Source organism: Sardina pilchardus, chromosome 3 (assembly GCF_963854185.1).
Source record: "Sardina pilchardus chromosome 3, fSarPil1.1, whole genome shotgun sequence".
Lineage (NCBI taxonomy): Eukaryota > Metazoa > Chordata > Actinopteri > Clupeiformes > Clupeidae > Sardina > Sardina pilchardus.
Window position 1 is genome coordinate 23,435,583 of NC_084996.1, and position 19,471 is coordinate 23,455,053.

A 19,471-nucleotide genomic window follows, 5' to 3' on the forward strand; every position below is an offset into this window, starting at 1 on the left:
CACACACACACACACATATTCACACACACACACAAACACACACACACACACACACACACACACACACACACACACCAGGTGTTCCTCTCCTCCGATGACAAGTATTTTGTGAGAGAATCCTCTCCCTTTTTTTGGACATTGATTTTAAGACTACTGTATTACTTCACCGCTGTCCTGTGCTAAGGGGCCTTGGTGAAGGTTTTTAATCTCATTTCTGCTTGTTGTGATGTGTGTTCAGAGTATGAGCGGAAGGATAGAGGGGTCATCTCTGAAAGAATACTCTTCAAATGGACATCAGAGTTCCTTTTTCCTTTCGTTGCTACGATACAACATTCCTTTGTATTTTTTTTTTTTTTTTAGTTGTTCGCTCCTCGCAGTCTATAAAGACGTGACTATATTCGTACATGTTTAATCAAATAAGTGTTGTTTGTACAGTCTTTATAAGTGTATAATATTAATATACTGTAAGTACAAATAATGAAAATCAAGGCAACTTAAGAGAAGTGCTGTTGAAGACCTCTCTGGAGGATGCAGAGGGTGTTTTTAGATGTAAAAAGTATTTAGAGAAACAGAGACAAACAGAGAGAGAACGAGAGAGAGAGAGAGGGAGAGAGAGAGAGCTTGTGAGCTGAAGTTTGTATGGACGCCACCTGGAGAAGATGGCCGACACACAGAGTCTAGCGCTGAGGTGAGACGTCACCTGTCACCTGTTCAGCACACCTGCTGTGGACGTGAACAGGTAACGGTTTCCAGGAGGAGCTTCTCATCGTCACCATCCACATCTCAACATGTACGCATCCTGCACAAGTGTTCTCACTCTCCTACAACTGGACTCAGCTCCTTCATTCCTATTGGCCAACAGACTGATGAGGTCACAGGCCTGGTGTGTGATGATTGGCTGGCCATAAGGAAGTGGCACCTCTTTACAGTCAGAGCTCTCAGTTGGTGCTTCAGCTCTTCACCAACAGTGTTTCTCTCAGTGAAAAGACACATACTGTACTGTAAGTGTGTCTATACACATATCAGTACTGGAGTCTCTCTCTCTCTCCCCCTCTCCCTCTATGCTCTCAACATGAATGTCAGTTTGATTGAAGCAACATCTCCTCCTCCTCCTCCTTTTGTCCCAAACTGAGTTTCTGAAACATTACCAGCGGATCACCAGAGGTGCTCTGTTAGCTCCCCCTGCATGTGTGGGTTTGGGTTTGGACCCAGCGGATCACCTGATGTGTTCTGTTGGGTCAGCCCGCATGTGTGGGTTCTGGGTTTGGCATCAGCGGTTCTGAGTCCCCTCCTGTGCCGGGCTGACAGACAGCTGCAGGACTTCCCATCGACATCTCAGATTTGGGCCGAGTTTGGGACCAATCCTCCGGAGACTTCTGGATTAGGATTTGGACACAGATTGGTTCCGGTTCTGGTGGAGTTCTGGTGAATCTACAGTATGTCCGGTTCTCCAGCTGTAGCCATGGTGGTTCTGCGTGTATCTCTACGGACCGCACTGAACTCATTCAGCACGGGGCCTCACCTGAAGAGGAGATCCACACCCCATCCCCCCAGGAGATGCATTTCTGTGTGAACTCTAACAATCACACTCATCTGGGACCACACACACACACACACTCACACACACTCACCAGGGACCAAGGGCCTGAGCTAGTACACAAGTGATCCTGGAGCTGTTTTTGCTGTAGAACTTTGAGACTGACCGACTCACACACTTGTTTTTATTCCAAGAGAAATATTACAACAGTACTACAACAGAAGTATTACTACAACAGAAGGGACCAGGCATTTGAGCACCTGGGGTTTTCAAAAGCACACAGACACACACACATACATTACAGTACCTATATACCATACATACACACAGACACACACACACACTCAGACAGACACTCATATACCATACACATACACACACACCTACATACATTCAAGCACACACACACACACACACACACACACACACACACACACACTGACACACAGAGACACACACACACTCACAAACCAGCAACAGTATTTCTCCCCCACTGAGACCCCACTGCCTGTTCCCAAGTTGTTCCCCCGTTCCCTACCAACCCACCTGCGTCGCCATAGAAACAATCTAGAAAGTTCTGATGAAGCAGAACAGACTGTGTTTGCTCTGTGAATGTTCTTGGGAAATGTGGATCCGCTTTATTTAAGAAGATTCTGTGAGTCACAAAAGCATTGGACTATTAAATTACAAAGAAGTGGATCTACTTTGATAGAAAATTATTATGTGTCAAAAACGGTTGGACAGAAAACAAGGGAGGAGTGGAATGAGCTGAGGAGATTTGTGAGAGGCGAACATTAAATTGCTTGTGATTTTAGTCATGTTTAGGGAATCACTATTAGTTGGAACCCAAGTGGGAATCCATGGCAACTGAGTATGTACTAGCAGGATTGTCCAGCACAGTTTTGTTTAATGTGATTTTATGGAATAAACAGTCAGTGGTGCGAAAGGTGTGGGTACTTGTGATTCTTTGGGGGGGGGGGGGGGGGGGGGGGTCAGCTGAAATGCTGTGTGTGGAAGGGGGCGGGTGGTTACTGAATACTGAATATTATTTATTTTGTATAACTATAAATGCCACTAATTAACGTTTTATGAGATGTTTTCCTTCAGTGCACGGCCCTTGGAGTTCTCCTCAAATGTCATTCATAATACACGTACTGCAAATGCAAACAAACAAAAATAAAAGAACAAGGTTTAACCAACGAGTAGATGAAATCACTGGAAAATAATGATATTCTTTATAGTTGAATAAAAAATAATGTACACAGGCAAACACAGACAGATGTACACAAGTAGATAAAGAGAGATGAAAATAATATGCTATGATACAGTAAATGTACAGGTACAAATGGTTATTAGCATGAGGGAGCAATGCAAATTGATTATCAGTGCAAGAATCCAAAGAATAATGATTTCTATACAAATATAAAAAACTTAACAAAAAAGCAAATACATTTCACAAATAACTACAATCAGAATGAAGAATTTTAGCAGGGGCATAGCCAGGATTATTTTTATCGGGGGCCATCTGGGTCCAGACTTTATTGGGGTGACACTTGAGAATTAAAACTGCTATATGTCCAGATTTCCAATAAACATAAGTTCAGAAATATAGCTGACCTGGTTGAACTTATTTAGAAGAGAAAATACTTCAAATATGCCAACAACCGAAGTAACGGCCTACAAAACTTCACAGTTTTCACAGTTGTAAAACCTAAACACTATAGCTTTCCATTAAACAGTATGTTGTCCACTCCAACACATGCATTTAGGTCAATGCTTTTAAAAAGTAGCATAGTAGGCTACATTATGATAATGCACCTTGCTTAATCAGTCTTATTTCAATTATGTTAAAACTCAAAGAACAATAATAAGTACTACAAATATTGCATGCAAATATTTAATCTCATACAGGATTTATGGCAAAAACTATGTTTCTTTCTGATATCCACTCAAGTTTAACAGAATAGTGCAATTATTTGTTGTAATTGTTTAGATTTTAGCCTTTAGCCCACTAAGGCTGCCTGTCATTAGCTCTGAATTAAGAAATGAAGCCATTGTGCTATTGAAGATGAATCATGTCTGAATGCACAGCAAACAAACATAGTTTGGAATATTCAATCCTCAACCTTTCCTGCACTGTCTCTATTCTCCACTCAGGCAACGTAGCCTGCCTCTGCCTGACCAGCTGTGGCAAAACGCACACAGTCAGCAATTATGTTTTATAAAGTAGCCTAGGCTAGGGCTTATTAGCCTACTTTTATTGGAGCCGTCAGGAGATATGTCTGCATTGTCAGAGACTAGCCTAACAAGGACAGCCCAATGTACTGTAGCTCCACCCCTGGCTGTTAGTTTACAACTGAGTACCTTTTGTTTGACCTTCAACAACTCAAAATGTCAGTACACAACCTGAGACTCAGTGGCAGAGGGGTTATGACACAAAAGGGTTTCCCACATACGCCTGGGAGTAAGTAGCATGTTTAGATCACGCTGTGCTGTCCACTGTGGGCTTCTTAACACTTTTCCTCTTTGTTGAAGTTCGCCAAAATGTCAAGTGAACTTCGCTTTGTTGGTTTTGAACCTTGTAAAAGAGGGGCATTTAAATATCCCTTCTGAACAAGGAGGATGACAGTGGCCAGGAGGAGACAAATCATCACAGTGCCACATATTCCTACAACCAACATGTTCAGCCAGTTGGTCTTACCATCCAAACCTGAGGGAAAACCACAAAAGAAATGTCTAAGTTTCGCACTAAAAAGTATGTCTAAAATATGCCATGTTGCATTCATAAAAAACAATCTACAAGTAATAGCCACAGTATCTGGTGTTGGCCAACGAATCACGTCACAACAATGTTACCGCACTGGAAAACATTTTTTCCAGTAAACAACGTCAGTAAACAACGTCATGGCAGCGTCTGCTATGCCACTGGGTCACTGTGTGCTTGCTATCTGGGATCATTTTGTAAGATAAGCCCTTTGCACTGTATACGATAAGGCCCTTTAAATTTGTATTGTGACTGCACAGGTTCTTCTAACTGTTTTACACCACATGTGGGGTATCAGAAGAGTGGGATTACTGTATAGCAAAGGGTATTCAGTATTTATATAAAAACAAGGGTACCTACCTCCAATCGCAGGGACTTCTATATCAACTTAGAAAGAAAATAACAATTTATTGAGAAAAGGTTAGTCATTTAATTACAAAATTATTCACCAAAGCAAGCTGAGGAACACACAAAACGATGTATAAAGTATCACACAATGCATAGTCATGGATTTATCCCACTAGCTACACAATAAACTACTGTAATATGGTCTGTTTTGTTATACTGTTCAAGAAATAAGAGCAATCTAATTTTGCTCTGGTGACCTTTCTTGGTACATGTCTCAAAGGGAAACCTTTTGGGAAACAGGGAAACAGGTTGTGCTATCACATAATATTGATAGGCTGTGCTGTTTAACAACATTTGGGCTAAAAGGACTGGGATTAATGTATACAGGAGATTCAGTATTTGGATCAAAACAATGGAACCTACTTTCATTTGTACGAGGTGGTCCTGTAACAGCATGGAAAGAGAATGATACTTTAGATAGTTTAGTGAGAAGAAGTTATTCATTTAATTACTAAATTATTCACCAAAGCAAGTTGAGGGAACGCAGAAAGCAATGTTTAAAGTGTCAAACTGCATGGACATGAATGTATACCACTAGTGAATATAGTGATATACTGTACTATAACATTGCATGGAATGTTTCATTGTACTGTTCAAGAAATGAGAAAAAGAGATGTAATCAATTCTGTCAAAAGTCTGTAAAAGCAGTGGTACCTACCTCTACCTTTAGGTATATTTACTCCTGAAACAGGGTAGAAGGGACATTTTAGTAAGGAAAGGTTTGTAATTGTAATGTAATTAAAGTTATTAAGCTACAATAAGAATTGTAATATACTGTGTGAACCTTACAAAATGGGGGATTCTAAATCAGAAGTGGCTCAGCCAACCCACATGTTAGTTTAGGTTGCGGCGTATGTCATGGAGCCTTCACCATGTCCGCCCATTTTCTTAACCAGTCTTTACCCACTTTTCTATAATAGTAAACTACCTTCCTTTTACTATGCAAGATTAGTCTTAAATTATTTCTGAAATATAAGCTAATATCTCTCATATGTCCTCTCTTTTTTATAAACGTGATACGTGATTTTTCCTTGTTGGTTGTAAACGTTTCTTCTGTGTCCATTCATCTCTCATCTCTCTACAGTGTAGCATTTCAGAGAGGAGTGTCGTGTTAATTAATGACCATATGCTAGAACTGTGGATTACACATTTAACTTTGTGATTTCTGTACTCCAACCAGTAATGACCTGGGATCAAAACACGGCCCTGGCATTTCTCACAAATGTAAATATGTGGATGAGCTGATAATACTGCTAGCCTACCAGCTGCTACTCCCATTGGTTTTATTTAGTTATTGTTATGACAGATGCAGAAAATATATTAGCTTGATTACTACTATGGCACATGTTTATAATGTTTCTTTTTTATTACAGTTAATTACATTTGATTACATTTGCAGTTACTATTAATGTAGTCAAATACAATAGGACATCTTCCATTAATACAGTGCTCACCTGTTACATTGAAAGACGTGCTTCTATTTCCACAGTCTGTCCCCAGAGTGAAGTGATACTCCCCAGTGCGAGGATTCAGGATGTTTATGGATATCTCTGTGATGATGGTGTCACATCTGTATGCTTCGTTGCAGCTTACCAATTTAGCTAGGTTGTTTTCAATGCTTTTGATCGAGAAATTATGAAAACCGCAGACCACAGTAGTTGAATAATCAATGGTGCATGTGACTTTCACTTTCTTGACATAATGTATGGAGGCATCTCTGCATGTAACTTCCAGGCTGGCACCTAAGACAAATCAAGACATGTTATTTCTAGGGAACAAAATAATTTGTGAAATATGTAGATCGCATACTCCTTGATCATAGAAATACCAATAGTGACACTAGACATTAAGAAATCATGCTCATTACAAATACTTATATCACTGACAACAGTAGTCCTGCCAGGATATTGTCATTTAAAAAAGTGAAGTTGCAGCCCTCAACTGATGCTGATGTTTACATGTTGTGTTTTGGCCTGATGAGCCACCCTCCACCTATCTTCTAATCACAAAGTCAGTAGTGTTTAGGCATCCGGGTTGCCAGCTCTGCTCTAGTTACAGTACCACAGCTGCGGTGCACACCGATCTACTGTATTTTGAAAGTGATTGCAGTACTAGTTTTGGCCAAAGTCCTACATACGGTTCCTTTAAGAACTGGTAGCTGGCAGTAGAGGGCTGGATGTTGATGGACGGATTGATGACTCACTTTTTAAGACATGTCATTTCTTTGAGGGAACAGAATACTTTGTGAAATATGTAGATCTCATAGGGTATAGGCCATTCCTTGATCATAGAAATGCCAATATTTGTGAGGGAGACTATTCTGAAGGTTGTGGATATAATATAATAGAATAGAATAGAATACAGTATATACTTTTTTGATCCCGTGAGGGAAATTCGTTTCTCTGCATTTAACCCAATTTAACCGAATTAGTGAACACACACAGCACACAGTGAACACACAGTGAGGTGAATCACATTCTACCCAGAGCTGTGAGCTGCCTGCCCAACTAGCGGCACTCGGGGAGCAGTGAAGGGTTAGGTGCCTTCCTTAAGGGCACTTCAGCCGTGTACTGGTCGGGGATCGAACCAGCAACCCTCCAGTTTTACTCCAGCATTACAACATACAGTATGTGCTGGTGTTTCCATTGTGACTGGATGTTGATAGACTGGATGTTGATAGACACAGTGAAATTAGTCCTTAAGAACTTCTAGCTGGCAGTAGAGGGTTGGATGTATGTATATATAAATGTAGGTATATAGAAATGTGACTACTGGCTATAGAAGTATTGGCAAGCTACTTACATTCAGATACAGTAGAAAGAGAGCCAAAGATGGCTAACAGCATCCACCTCTGAGCCATCACAACTGGGACTTCTGTTGTCAAGCAAAGGCAAAGTAGCATGTTACTCCACTGTCTCTTCATTTGAAGCAACACTAAAGAGTTTTTTGTACCTTTAAATAATGTTTCCAAAATCGGACAGAAGGCTGATCCTTGTCAGCTAGCGGATGTAATGGTGAGGTGATGTTTACTGTAAGTGACTTAAAAACCCAGGACATCGCTTATTGCACTTTTAAAATTGTTGTACAAAAGCAATATAACACTCGTGGCTGTGTGGTTGATACAGAAAAGGATATCCCCACTCAGCCTTTGGCCTCTACCTATGGCCGAATTACAGCCATTTGGATATCCTTTACCAATGACACTTCCAGTGAAAAAATAATATATATATTTATATATATATATATATATATATATATATATATATATATGTGGCAAGTGGTAGTAACGTGTTAGATACTACTTGAATGTTATGCGACTACGCCACCCTGGGAGTTTCACCCAGGGAAATGTGTGTACTAAGTTGCTCAAAAAGGCACCCAGGTTCATTAACTGTCAGAGACGTGGTTTCATTCAAAGTAAAACAATAGTTTATTGACAGAACCTAAAATTGCACTCCAATTCTCTCCAGTATACCAGACATACAAAGGGGGACAACAGACAATAGGAACTGAGGCTTACCAGCGAGGGGACTGGCTAGCTAAGGAGGGAGGCGTCCTGGAAGAGGTCACACCACTGCAAAAGTGTCCACGCACTCACACACACACACAGCAAAGGTCAAATCGGCAGCACCCGTGAGGAATAGTAGCACACCAGAAAGGGGACACCACTAGGAAGACAGCAGCCCCTCCACCGTCAGCCTCAGCTCCTAGAAAAGACACAACAAGGGAGGACAATTAGTTTAACACGGTTTAACCACACACACGCAAGTACAATAGCTTGGAGTAAGATATAGGCTCTCAGCAGCTGGATAAAGGGCCTTCTGACAGTGTAACATAAACAAACAAAATATAAAATAAAGATTTTCCCCAGAAATAATAAACAGCAAAAACCACAATAATGAAATAATAAATAAACACTAGCACACTGGTGATCAGCAGCAGTTGGAAATGGCCTCCTATCAGTGGCAAATCAAAAGGAGCAAACCAGAAAACCAGAAATACATTACAAAGTAAGAGGTGTTGAGACACTGGTTATCAGCAGCGCAGGGGAAATGGCCTCCTGCCAGTGGCAAAGCAAATCCAAACTAGAAAACCAAAAGTTACAAAACAACAGGTGTTGGAACACTGGTTATCAACAGCATATGGGAAATGGCCTCCTGCCAGGGGTAAAGCAAATCACAACAAAAGAGTACAAAACCAAACAAAGCACAAAATCAAAACATAAGTCAGTGGTGGAAGTGAGAGTGTTAGACACCTTAATCAGCACAGAGTATTGTCAAGAATGACACTTATGACAACGTCGAGTCTAACGTAACGCTAAGCCTAATAGCTAGCCAGCTAGTGAGTTTGGACGGACACGGTAGGCTACGGTCGCTTGTATGCGCTGATTTAAACAACGCAACCAACACAGTAGGCTGAACAAGGGACAATTTACTGCATTCGGTGTGGTAGGCTAAACACAGCTTGAGAGATCAACGTCGTGTAGACAAAGCAGCAGCGGTCGGTCACACAGCAGCACGGCGGTAGTTCCCCATCCCGTTGTTAACTAACTACAGTTCTCATAGGTTCGCGTTGCAGAGGGAAAAAGTGCTAAGATGGGATGTAGCCGCGACTACCGGTTATGATGCGATTCCAGCAACAGAGATGGGGACGGATCCACAACGAAGCTGTGTGAGTAGACTAGCGGAAATTGGGTGAGCAGCGACCAGCCAGTCGGACGTAAAACAGGAAAGGGTGGTCACTGAGAATATATACAAAAGTCCTACCAAGCCATTGGTTGACCAATTACCTGCTAGTATACGGGCACTACAGACAGGAACTAAATTCCGTACTGCTACACTCTTCCCCCCCTTGTTGCATCGTCGGCCCGACGATGCCCCAAACAGAGCTAGCATAGTATTAACTCCAGGGCCTAAAAAGAGCAGAGACTGAATTAGACATAGGATCAAGCGAGTTCACAACCCCTCGTGCCCGCTCCCCCACTGATCTTGGAAGATGGTGGATGTTGGAATGATGGCCAGCTGTGGACCGTGCGGGCCTTCGCATTCCCACTTCACCACTGGCCGGATGGGTAGCAGATGAGGCTGCCAAAGTAGGTGCTTGTCTTGTCATTAGGGCAAGGGGGGCTTCTGATGGAGCTGGCACCAAGAGGGCCGTAGGCACTGTTGGAGGCTGCGATGCAGAAGCCGGAGGATTCCAAGCTACTGGTTGAGCAGGTGGTGGTCTAGGGGTTACCTCAGGAGCTGCTTCCTGTAAGACAAACAGATCCTCCTCCCCAGGGGAGTCTTCTTCGGATGGCGATATAGCCATAGGGGGTGGGCTACTTGCTGGTATCCGGTCAACAGAGTTGGCGCCAATCACAGCCTTCAGCAAGGTACGATGGACTTGCCTGGACTTGGTCAGGTCTTCCACAGGTGCGATGGTATATACTGGTCCACCCTCTTCCGGTGCTCTCAGGACTTGATGCACCACCGAGCTCCACAGGTCATGGATTTTATGACGCCCTCGTGTGTTACAATCCCGTAGAAATACCAGCTGACCCTCCCTCAGTGGTGCATCTCGGATTTTCAGGTCATGGGTTTTCTTACGGCGGGCTGCCGCAGTCTGCAACCGTTCTTGGGCCCCAGCAAAAGCAAGCTGTAGTCGGTTCTGGTGTTCTTGAACCCACTCATGCACAGCGCCAGCAACTGGATCTGGAACGCGGCCCAATAGAAAGTCCACAGGTAGCCTGGGTTCCTGGCCAAACATGAGTAAGAATGGAGACTCACCGGTCGACTGATGAGGCGTAGTGTTGTAGCAGTATAGCACCTGAGGCAAGCAGGAGTTCCAGTCTCTCTTCCGAGACACCGGCAGGGTGCGCAACAGATCATGAAGGGTTCTATTGAACCGTTCACACTGGCCATTGCCAGCGGGATGGTATGGAGTGGTGCGAGATTTTACAATGCCATACAGGCCACACAGCTGTTGGATAAGGGAACTCTCAAAGTTGCGCCCCTGGTCTGAATGGATACGAGCTGGGACGCCAAACTTACAAAACCATTCAGAAACCAAGACCTGGGCCAAGGTGGAGGCACGTTGGTCACGAGTGGGGACAGCAAGGGTGTATTTGCTGAAGACGTCGGTCATGACTAAGACGTTCTCCTGTCCGTTCCTTGCAGGTTCCAACAAGGTGTAATCAATGGCCAGTATTTCGTTCGGCCGAGAAGCCAATAAGTGTCCCATAAAGGTACGGGCCACAGGGTGAGTGTCTTTGGCAACCTGGCACCTCTCACATGCCTGACACCACTGTGCCACTTCAGCGGACATACTCGGCCAATAACACCGCTGACGGAGTAGTTCCAATGTGCGCTCTATCCCTTGATGACCATGTTCCTGATGGACTTGAGTCAGTACATCCTTCTTCAAGGCGCCTGGGAGCAGCAGCTGGAACACCGCCTCAGCACCATCAGGGCGGAAGACTTGACGATACAGCAGTCCATCCTTCTCCACTAGGCGATCCCAATGTCGAAGGAGTATCAAAGCAGGATGTGATAGCCGCTTCCGTTGCTCTGCATTCGGTCGCTGCTGTCGTTTCCAAAACACCAAGAGCTCCTGGATGGCTGGGTCAGCCTGTTGAAGGGCAGAAACATCAGAAGGTGTATGACCTGGCAAGACGGTGACAGCGGCCTGAGTTACCTCCACGCGTCCACGCTGTCCAGCTTCTTGTATGGCCGCTGGGAGCAGACTACCAGGAACCATGGCTTCCATGTCCTGCAATCTTGGTGGGTACTGGCGCGATAGGGCATCGGCATTGCTATTACTCCTCCCGGAGCGATATTTTATATCAAAATCAAATGAGGCAAGTTCAGATGCCCAGCGTTGCTCAGCAGCCCCCAGCTTGGCAGATGACAAGTGGCTGAGCGGATTGTTGTCAGTGAAGACAATGCACTTATGGCCAAGAAGGTATTCTCTGAATTTCTCGGTCATGGCCCACTTGAGCGCCAAGAACTCCAGCTTCATTGAACTGTAGTTCTGCATGTTGCGCTCAGTGGGCCGCAGACCCCGGCTAGCATAGGCTATAGGCCTAACTTTACCTTCATGCTCTTGGGAGAGCACCGCCCCCAGGCCACCATGACTCGCGTCCACCTCCAAGACAAAGGGTACAGAGAAGTCTGCATAAGCCAATACCGGCGCGGTAGTAAGTTTAGTCTTTAATGCCTCAAAACTTGAAGCACACTCTTCTGTCCAGGTCCCAATGACACCCCGGCCCACCTTCCTCTTCACTTTGGTCCCCCCCAGCTCTCCAACCAGACGGTGCAGAGGGGCCGCCAGCTTGGCAAATCCCTCTACAAAACGACGATAGTAGCTGGCAAATCCCAGGAACGACCGCAGCTCAGAGATGGTGTTGGGGGGTGGCCAGTTGGCCACTACATCGATCTTGCTCGGGTCTGTGGAGACTCCCTGGTCCGAGATCATGTGGCCCAGGTATCGTACTTCCTGTTGGAAGAATGCACACTTGCTGAGCTTCACCTTCAGCCCTTCTTGTTGCAGCCGACCCAGCACTGTATCCAACCTCTCCAGATGCTGCTGCACTGTGGAAGAGAAAACTACAATATCATCCAGGTACAGTAGTAATGATTGGCATTGTTGGTCACCGAATATCCTTTGCATCAATCTCTGGAATGTGCTGGGGGCGTTACAAAGCCCAAAGGGCATCCGGTTCCACTCAAAGAGTCCGAACGGAGTACAGAAGGCGGTCTTGGGGCGATCTTCCTCGACCACTGGGACCTGGTTGTACCCGGCGGCCAGGTCAAGGGTGGAGAACCAGCGAGCTCCAGTCAAGGCGTCTAAAGTAGGGTTCAGACCAAAGCGTCCCGACGAGACGAGCCGCGACGTTCTAAAACCTTGCGACTGCGACTCAACGTGTTTAATGCTCTGCGACGGCTTGCGACTGCTTGCAACTACGTGCAACTTCTAATTCACACCGCTGCAACTCAGTCTCGTCGCGTCGGGAATCTTTGGTGTGAATTGGGCTTAAGGATTCCTCTATTCGTGGCAGTGGAAAAGCATCCTTCCTGGTCTTGTTGTTAAGCTGGCGGTAATCTACGCACAGACGCAAGCTACCATCTTTCTTTTTGACCAGGACAATGGGGGAGGCATAGGGGCTGCTACTTTCTCTAATTACCTGTGCCTTTAGCAGCTGATTAATATGTTCTTTTACCACCTCGTACTCGGATGGTGGAATCCGCCTGTAGCGCTGCCTAATGGGTACGCTGTCAAGAAGTGGGATATCATGGGCTATTAAGCTAGTGCAACCTAAATCCATGTCATGAGCAGCGAACACTGTTGCATATTTCCTAAGAAGGGATTTGACTTGCCCCTGCTCTTCGGTAGACAATGAAGACAGATCAAGAGTCTCCACTGGGTCCAGTGCAGTGGAAGACACTGATTGAGATGTCACCGTAGCTACACAAGATGGCGAGTCAGTGACTCCTGCTGGCAGACTAACCACATACACGGAAGCCAATGTACCAAGGCTAGTTCGAGGATAAAGAAGTACATCTGTTGAACCCACATTAACTATAGGTACATAAGCGGTGCCTCGTGTCACCTGCACTAAGGCAGGAGAAGCCAGCAGGCCAGCAGGTAACCCAGATGCTGGAGGTTCGAAAAGTGCTGTGACCTGGGAATACTGCTCTGAGCAGGTGGCAGGCACCAACTTCATCGTTCCTCCGGGGACACGACAGGCCTTCCCACCCCTAACCTTTACGGTACTGGGAGAGTCACGAGGGGTCTGTGCCTGTTGACTGTGACACTGTTGGAGGGCCTGTACAATATGTTCTGGGACTCCGGAGACTGGGGGCAAATCAAACAAGGCCGAACCATGCTGCCCAAAGAGCTCTTGGTAGCATTTGCAAAGGACATTCATCCCCACCACACCGGGAACTATGGAAGACAAACCACCAGGGGGATCTTTCACCACCAAAACACCACACTTTGGCATTAATTTACCACAGAGCTCTACATCCAATTCCAAATAGCCAATATAGGGGATGGCCAACCCGTTGGCTGCCCTGAGCTGCAACCAGTGACAGGACTGGAGGCGTTGTTGACCCCATGGCTCAAAGTGCTGAAGAAAAAAACTCTCAGTTACAGTGGACACCATTGACCCAGTATCTATTAGGCATGACACTGTAACACCACCCAAAGTGACATCTAGATGTGGACAAGACGACATTAATTTAGAATCACCCCTGACACCTCTAAAAACAACCCCGGAGCCAGTGGCTGCCCCCTCCGAACTGTGGCTCTGCAGTGCGGTGGGCGCTAGTTTTCTGAAGCCGGAGCTGGGTGAGGCTGCCTACCAGAGTGAGGAGACACATGTGAAGACTGTGAACGAGGCGGGACACGTACCCAATCGCAGTCTCTCGCAAAATGGCCAGGCTGCTGGCAACGTCTGCATATTATGGGGCCGCCACGAGGAGAACTACTACGCTGGTGGGAACCCTGCAACAGGGCCATGCTCTGAGTGAGTTGCTTTAACTGCTCTTGCTGACATTTCAGCTGTTCCTGTTGGACTTTTAATAACTCCTTCAATTCACTCATCTCAGACCCCTGGGGAGCATTAGACGTGACTCCTGGTCTACTCTGAACCCCATACTGAATGCCAAAAGCTGAAGGAACAGAGTGACTTCTGTTCCTTGCACCACCGGGCAACCCTTCCCGTTCCCACCTGATCGCCTCCCCCCTGACTTCAAGTAAAGTCGCAGTAGGCTGCCTACGGACAATCTGCTTAAGCTCCCGACGCAGAGGACCATCGAGCACATATTCTGCAAACTGGTCCCTGAGCAACTCCTCTGCATTAGGCATGTCACTGGGTGCGCGGCGCTTGACCTTCTCCATGAGTTTCATTAGGGCAAGGGAGAATTCTTGTAGGGTTTCCCCTTCTTGTTGTTTTCGGGAAAAAAATGCTTCTTGCAAAGCTACATAAGATTCACAACCCCCATAAAGCTCCTGCAACACTGAGATTAATCGGTCTGGATCGTCCCGATCACCACTTGGGCGATATTTAATCTCATTGCGTGCTTCCCCTTCTAAGTGGTCATACAAAAAGAATGCTTGATCAGTTCGGGATAAACGCCGAGCTCTAATGCCAGCCTGCACTTCCTCAAGCCATTCATTCAACTCTATCCCCAACCTTCCCCTAAACATGGGGCATCTCCTTTCCCTTGGTACAAAAACCAGTCGCTCTGATACAGCATTAGAACGGGAAGGCCCAACATCAGGATTAGGTTCCTGTTGGAGCCGTTCATTATCTGATGTAAGCCGTGCCACTTGAGCCCTCAACCTCTCTAATTCTTCCTCCATGATATCCCAGAAAAAGAAGAGATGAGAAAGAGAGAGAACGAGAGGGAGGGAGAGAGAGAGAAAAGGGGGGGGGAAAGGCTCACCCAATTGTTAGGAATCTATCAAAAGCCGCTGCTGCTTTGTCTTTCTTAAAAAAATGACCCACTCTGTAAACAAAATAGTAGTTTGTGGAGCAGACACTCACAATACAAGTACTACAGAAGTGGAAAAGGAGAGAGAAGAGAGGGGGGGAAAATGAATGTCAACACACGTCTCTGATTTTAACAGTAAATCCTGCATCGACTACGCCAAATGTGGCAAGTGGTAGTAACGTGTTAGATACTACTTGAATGTTATGCGACTACGCCACCCTGGGGGTTTCACCCAGGGAAATGTGTGTACTAAGTTGCTCAAAAAGGCACCCAGGTTCATTAACTGTCAGAGACGTGGTTTCATTCAAAGTAAAACAATAGTTTATTGACAGAACCTAAAATTGCACTCCAATTCTCTCCAGTATACCAGACATACAAAGGGGGACAACAGACAATAGGAACTGAGGCTTACCAGCGAGGGGACTGGCTAGCTAAGGAGGGAGGCGTCCTGGAAGAGGTCACACCACTGCAAAAGTGTCCACGCACTCACACACACACACAGCAAAGGTCAAATCGGCAGCACCCGTGAGGAATAGTAGCACACCAGAAAGGGGACACCACTAGGAAGACAGCAGCCCCTCCACCGTCAGCCTCAGCTCCTAGAAAAGACACAACAAGGGAGGACAATTAGTTTAACACGGTTTAACCACACACACGCAAGTACAATAGCTTGGAGTAAGATATAGGCTCTCAGCAGCTGGATAAAGGGCCTTCTGACAGTGTAACATAAACAAACAAAATATAAAATAAAGATTTTCCCCAGAAATAATAAACAGCAAAAACCACAATAATGAAATAATAAATAAACACTAGCACACTGGTGATCAGCAGCAGTTGGAAATGGCCTCCTATCAGTGGCAAATCAAAAGGAGCAAACCAGAAAACCAGAAATACATTACAAAGTAAGAGGTGTTGAGACACTGGTTATCAGCAGCGCAGGGGAAATGGCCTCCTGCCAGTGGCAAAGCAAATCCAAACTAGAAAACCAAAAGTTACAAAACAACAGGTGTTGGAACACCGGTTATCAACAGCATATGGGAAATGGCCTCCTGCCAGGGGTAAAGCAAATCACAACAAAAGAGTACAAAACCAAACAAAGCACAAAATCAAAACATAAGTCAGTGGTGGAAGTGAGAGTGTTAGACACCTTAATCAGCACAGAGTATTGTCAAGAATGACACTTATGACAACGTCGAGTCTAACGTAACGCTAAGCCTAATAGCTAGCCAGCTAGTGAGTTTGGACGGACACGGTAGGCTACGGTCGCTTGTATGCGCTGATTTAAACAACGCAACCAACACAGTAGGCTGAACAAGGGACAATTTACTGCATTCGGTGTGGTAGGCTAAACACAGCTTGAGAGATCAACGTCGTGTAGACAAAGCAGCAGCGGTCGGTCACACAGCAGCACGGCGGTAGTTCCCCATCCCGTTGTTAACTAACTACAGTTCTCATAGGTTCGCGTTGCAGAGGGAAAAAGTGCTAAGATGGGATGTAGCCGCGACTACCGGTTTTGATGCGATTCCAGCAACAGAGATGGGGACGGATCCACAACGAAGCTGTGTGAGTAGACTAGCGGAAATTGGGTGAGCAGCGACCAGCCAGTCGGACGTAAAACAGGAAAGGGTGGTCACTGAGAATATATACAAAAGTACTACCAAGCCATTGGTTGACCAATTACCTGCTAGTATACGGGCACTACAGACAGGAACTAAATTCCGTACTGCTACATATATATATATATATATATAAACATACAGTAGCACACTGATTCCCCATTGTTGTAAATAGCCGAGTGTGGTTACCTCTATGCATAGTTAAAAGTCTGAAGCAACTGTGGAGAGAGGTTCACTATAAACTAGAAGCAATAAAGCATGGTCTAATCAAATCCATATCTAACAAAGTGGTGCACAGATTGACAGGCACAGTGAATAAATGGAAATGTTTATTGCACAGGAATAAAGGTAAGCTTTTAAGATACAGGCCTAGCCTTTAGGCTACTGTTTACAGCACAGTAAAAAATAACCTACATTTCCAGTCTAACCAGTCCATACATAATCCATGAAGTGGCAAGGAACTAGGTGAGAGGCACCGCCATGGTAACAAATTCCATATCTTGCACTGATATAGTGACAGTGAAAGCAATGTGCCGAACTTATTTATAATTTATGGATGTATTTTCTCCTTGTGCACAGTGTTCTGTGTTATCTGTGTGTATTCTGTTTGTAAAGTTATGAAAGTTGGTAGGCCTAAAATGTTTTCGTAGGTGTAAGGAACTGGGTCTCTTCCAAGTCCTATGACCGACCAATGGATAGGCTACCCTATTCATTTAAATACATTAAAATACTTTAAAAAATTAAAATTAGTTTAAAATGAGTTCATACATGATGACAAAGTTACATGAGTGATCTAATCAGTGAAACAAAATGACAATGAAGTAAATTGTCTACCTTTCATGCAGTCTTATCCAGTAATTTATCGGTGTTTTCAAACGTCCTCTTGTTGGAGCTGTCATAAACAATGTTGCCTGTTTTTGTGTGGGCGTTTGCCAACCTTGTCCCAACCTCTCCCATCGACTTTTAACACTCCCACAGGTTCGTAAGGGTATTTCCCAGGCCACCTTTGCGTGGAGGAGTGCCACTGGCTGTACATTCAAGACAAGTAGATTTCCACACAACGTATTTTGAGATTGATTTCCTTTTCTGGCAATTGCTAAAACACCGAACCCAGATATGATCGCATACACTTACTACTATGTGCACCTCTATCTACAATGGCCTTAATATCACACATCATACCCACAACACATGGTAGTGTTCTCTCTCTTACACATGCACACATACACTCACACTCACACACGTGAAAACTCTCAATGTTGCAATGAGTTTACTTAATTTTTTGAGCACTCTGAGTTTCTGGTTGAAACGGTGTAGCCTAGTTAATGAAACAGAAGCTAACCAGATATGGTGGAAATGAACATGATGACTGACAAAATAAATGTCTGTGATGCTAATAGTTCTAACTGAAAAAACCCACCAATCTCTAGGTATGGTGATGGGTATGATGATGTGGAGCTATTTCAATTCCAAAGGCCAAGGGAACTTTATTAGGATGCATTGTATACTGGATTCATGAAATAATAGGCTTTTAAAAATAAAAGTATAGGAACACACAACATTGGCCTTGACCCATTCAGTACATCGAGAGAGGTGACTATTCTGAATGATTGTTTGAATGAAAACACAAGCAGATATGGAAATAATCATTTATGTCACTATGTTTTCTATGTTTATGTCATTCATCATACAGCAATGGAAGAACAACATAAATTAACATGGTTCATGGAACAAATTAATATCAAATCACTAAACCATTGGAGAATAATAATATTCTTTATTTTAAGGTGTTGTTCAAGACAAATGGTTAAAGGTGATTGCCAGCAGAATACATTGACTACTAGTGCAAGAATAGTGATATGTTCAAATATAAAAAACTTAAATAATACAAAAATCAAAATGCAATTCACAACTGTTGGTGCGAAGGGTACACTAGTCTACCCTACAGTAGAAAAATAACAGATCAAAGTTTTCAGTACAACTGTTATAGAAATCAGGTATCCCTATCAAGAAGGTATCCCTTTGTAGATTTTCACATTCAACATTCTAGCTTGTGTAGTTTGTGGTGAGTAACTGTACAAACATACTTTATATGGTGCGTTCATACATTTTTTCCCAAAACATTTTTCCCAGTGCCCACCGGACATGGTATTCAGCCACTGAGAGCACATGGGTGTTGCTTGCTATAGCGAAAGCAACACCAAGATTTTGATAAGCAACACCAAAGCAGCACCAAGTTGGCTTTTTTTTAAAGAGTGCGATGCAATGTTACTATCCAATATTAGTTATTATGAAAGTAATACAAGATTTGTAATAATTGTATTTATGCTTGAATATGGTTATTTATTGTATCAACCCGCTAGCACTGTCACTCGCGAGATTGCAAACCAATGTGCTAACCAATGTGTGTGCTAGCTTTTAAAAGTGGCGGCGCTACCGGCACAATTCAAACTTTGCTTATGTTGATAAATAGGCTATACACAGAGGAAGGAATATGTGCTGGCTGCACTGCCGCTGCAGTTAGTGAGTGCACCGAATACAGGTCAGTGGCTGGGTGTCGTGAAACGAAGGCGGATATTTAGTTACAGTAATGGTTGTGTGGGCCTGGGCTACCATCCCATCATGATTTCTAAGTCATTTGTTTTTCTTTTTGCCACACAAACAAAAA

At 44.3% G+C, this 19,471-nt stretch overlaps 1 protein-coding gene across 4 annotated transcripts; it reads right to left on the minus strand.

The window, feature by feature from the left end:
• Positions 1-2,686: 2,686 nt before the first annotated feature.
• LOC134077095 (uncharacterized) lies at positions 2,687-17,747 on the minus strand. 4 transcript variants are annotated; one of them, XM_062532492.1, is made up of 9 exons: positions 17,638-17,699; positions 15,600-15,786; positions 8,230-8,416; positions 7,512-7,583; positions 6,164-6,451; positions 5,368-5,391; positions 5,073-5,093; positions 4,662-4,688; positions 2,688-4,247 (listed from the first exon to the last, which is right to left on the minus strand). In XM_062532492.1, exons 4-9 carry the CDS (start codon positions 7,567-7,569, stop codon positions 4,048-4,050), a joined length of 618 nt encoding a protein of 205 aa, XP_062388476.1. In that variant the 5' UTR covers positions 7,570-7,583; positions 8,230-8,416; positions 15,600-15,786; positions 17,638-17,699; the 3' UTR covers positions 2,688-4,047. The 4 variants fall into 4 exon arrangements, with proteins under 4 accessions (XP_062388474.1, XP_062388476.1, XP_062388477.1 ...); XM_062532493.1 differs by lacking the exon at positions 17,638-17,699 and adding an exon at positions 8,717-8,794 and having other exon boundaries at positions 15,600-16,158; XM_062532491.1 differs by lacking the exon at positions 17,638-17,699 and having other exon boundaries at positions 15,600-16,158.
• Positions 17,748-19,471: the final 1,724 nt, after the last annotated feature.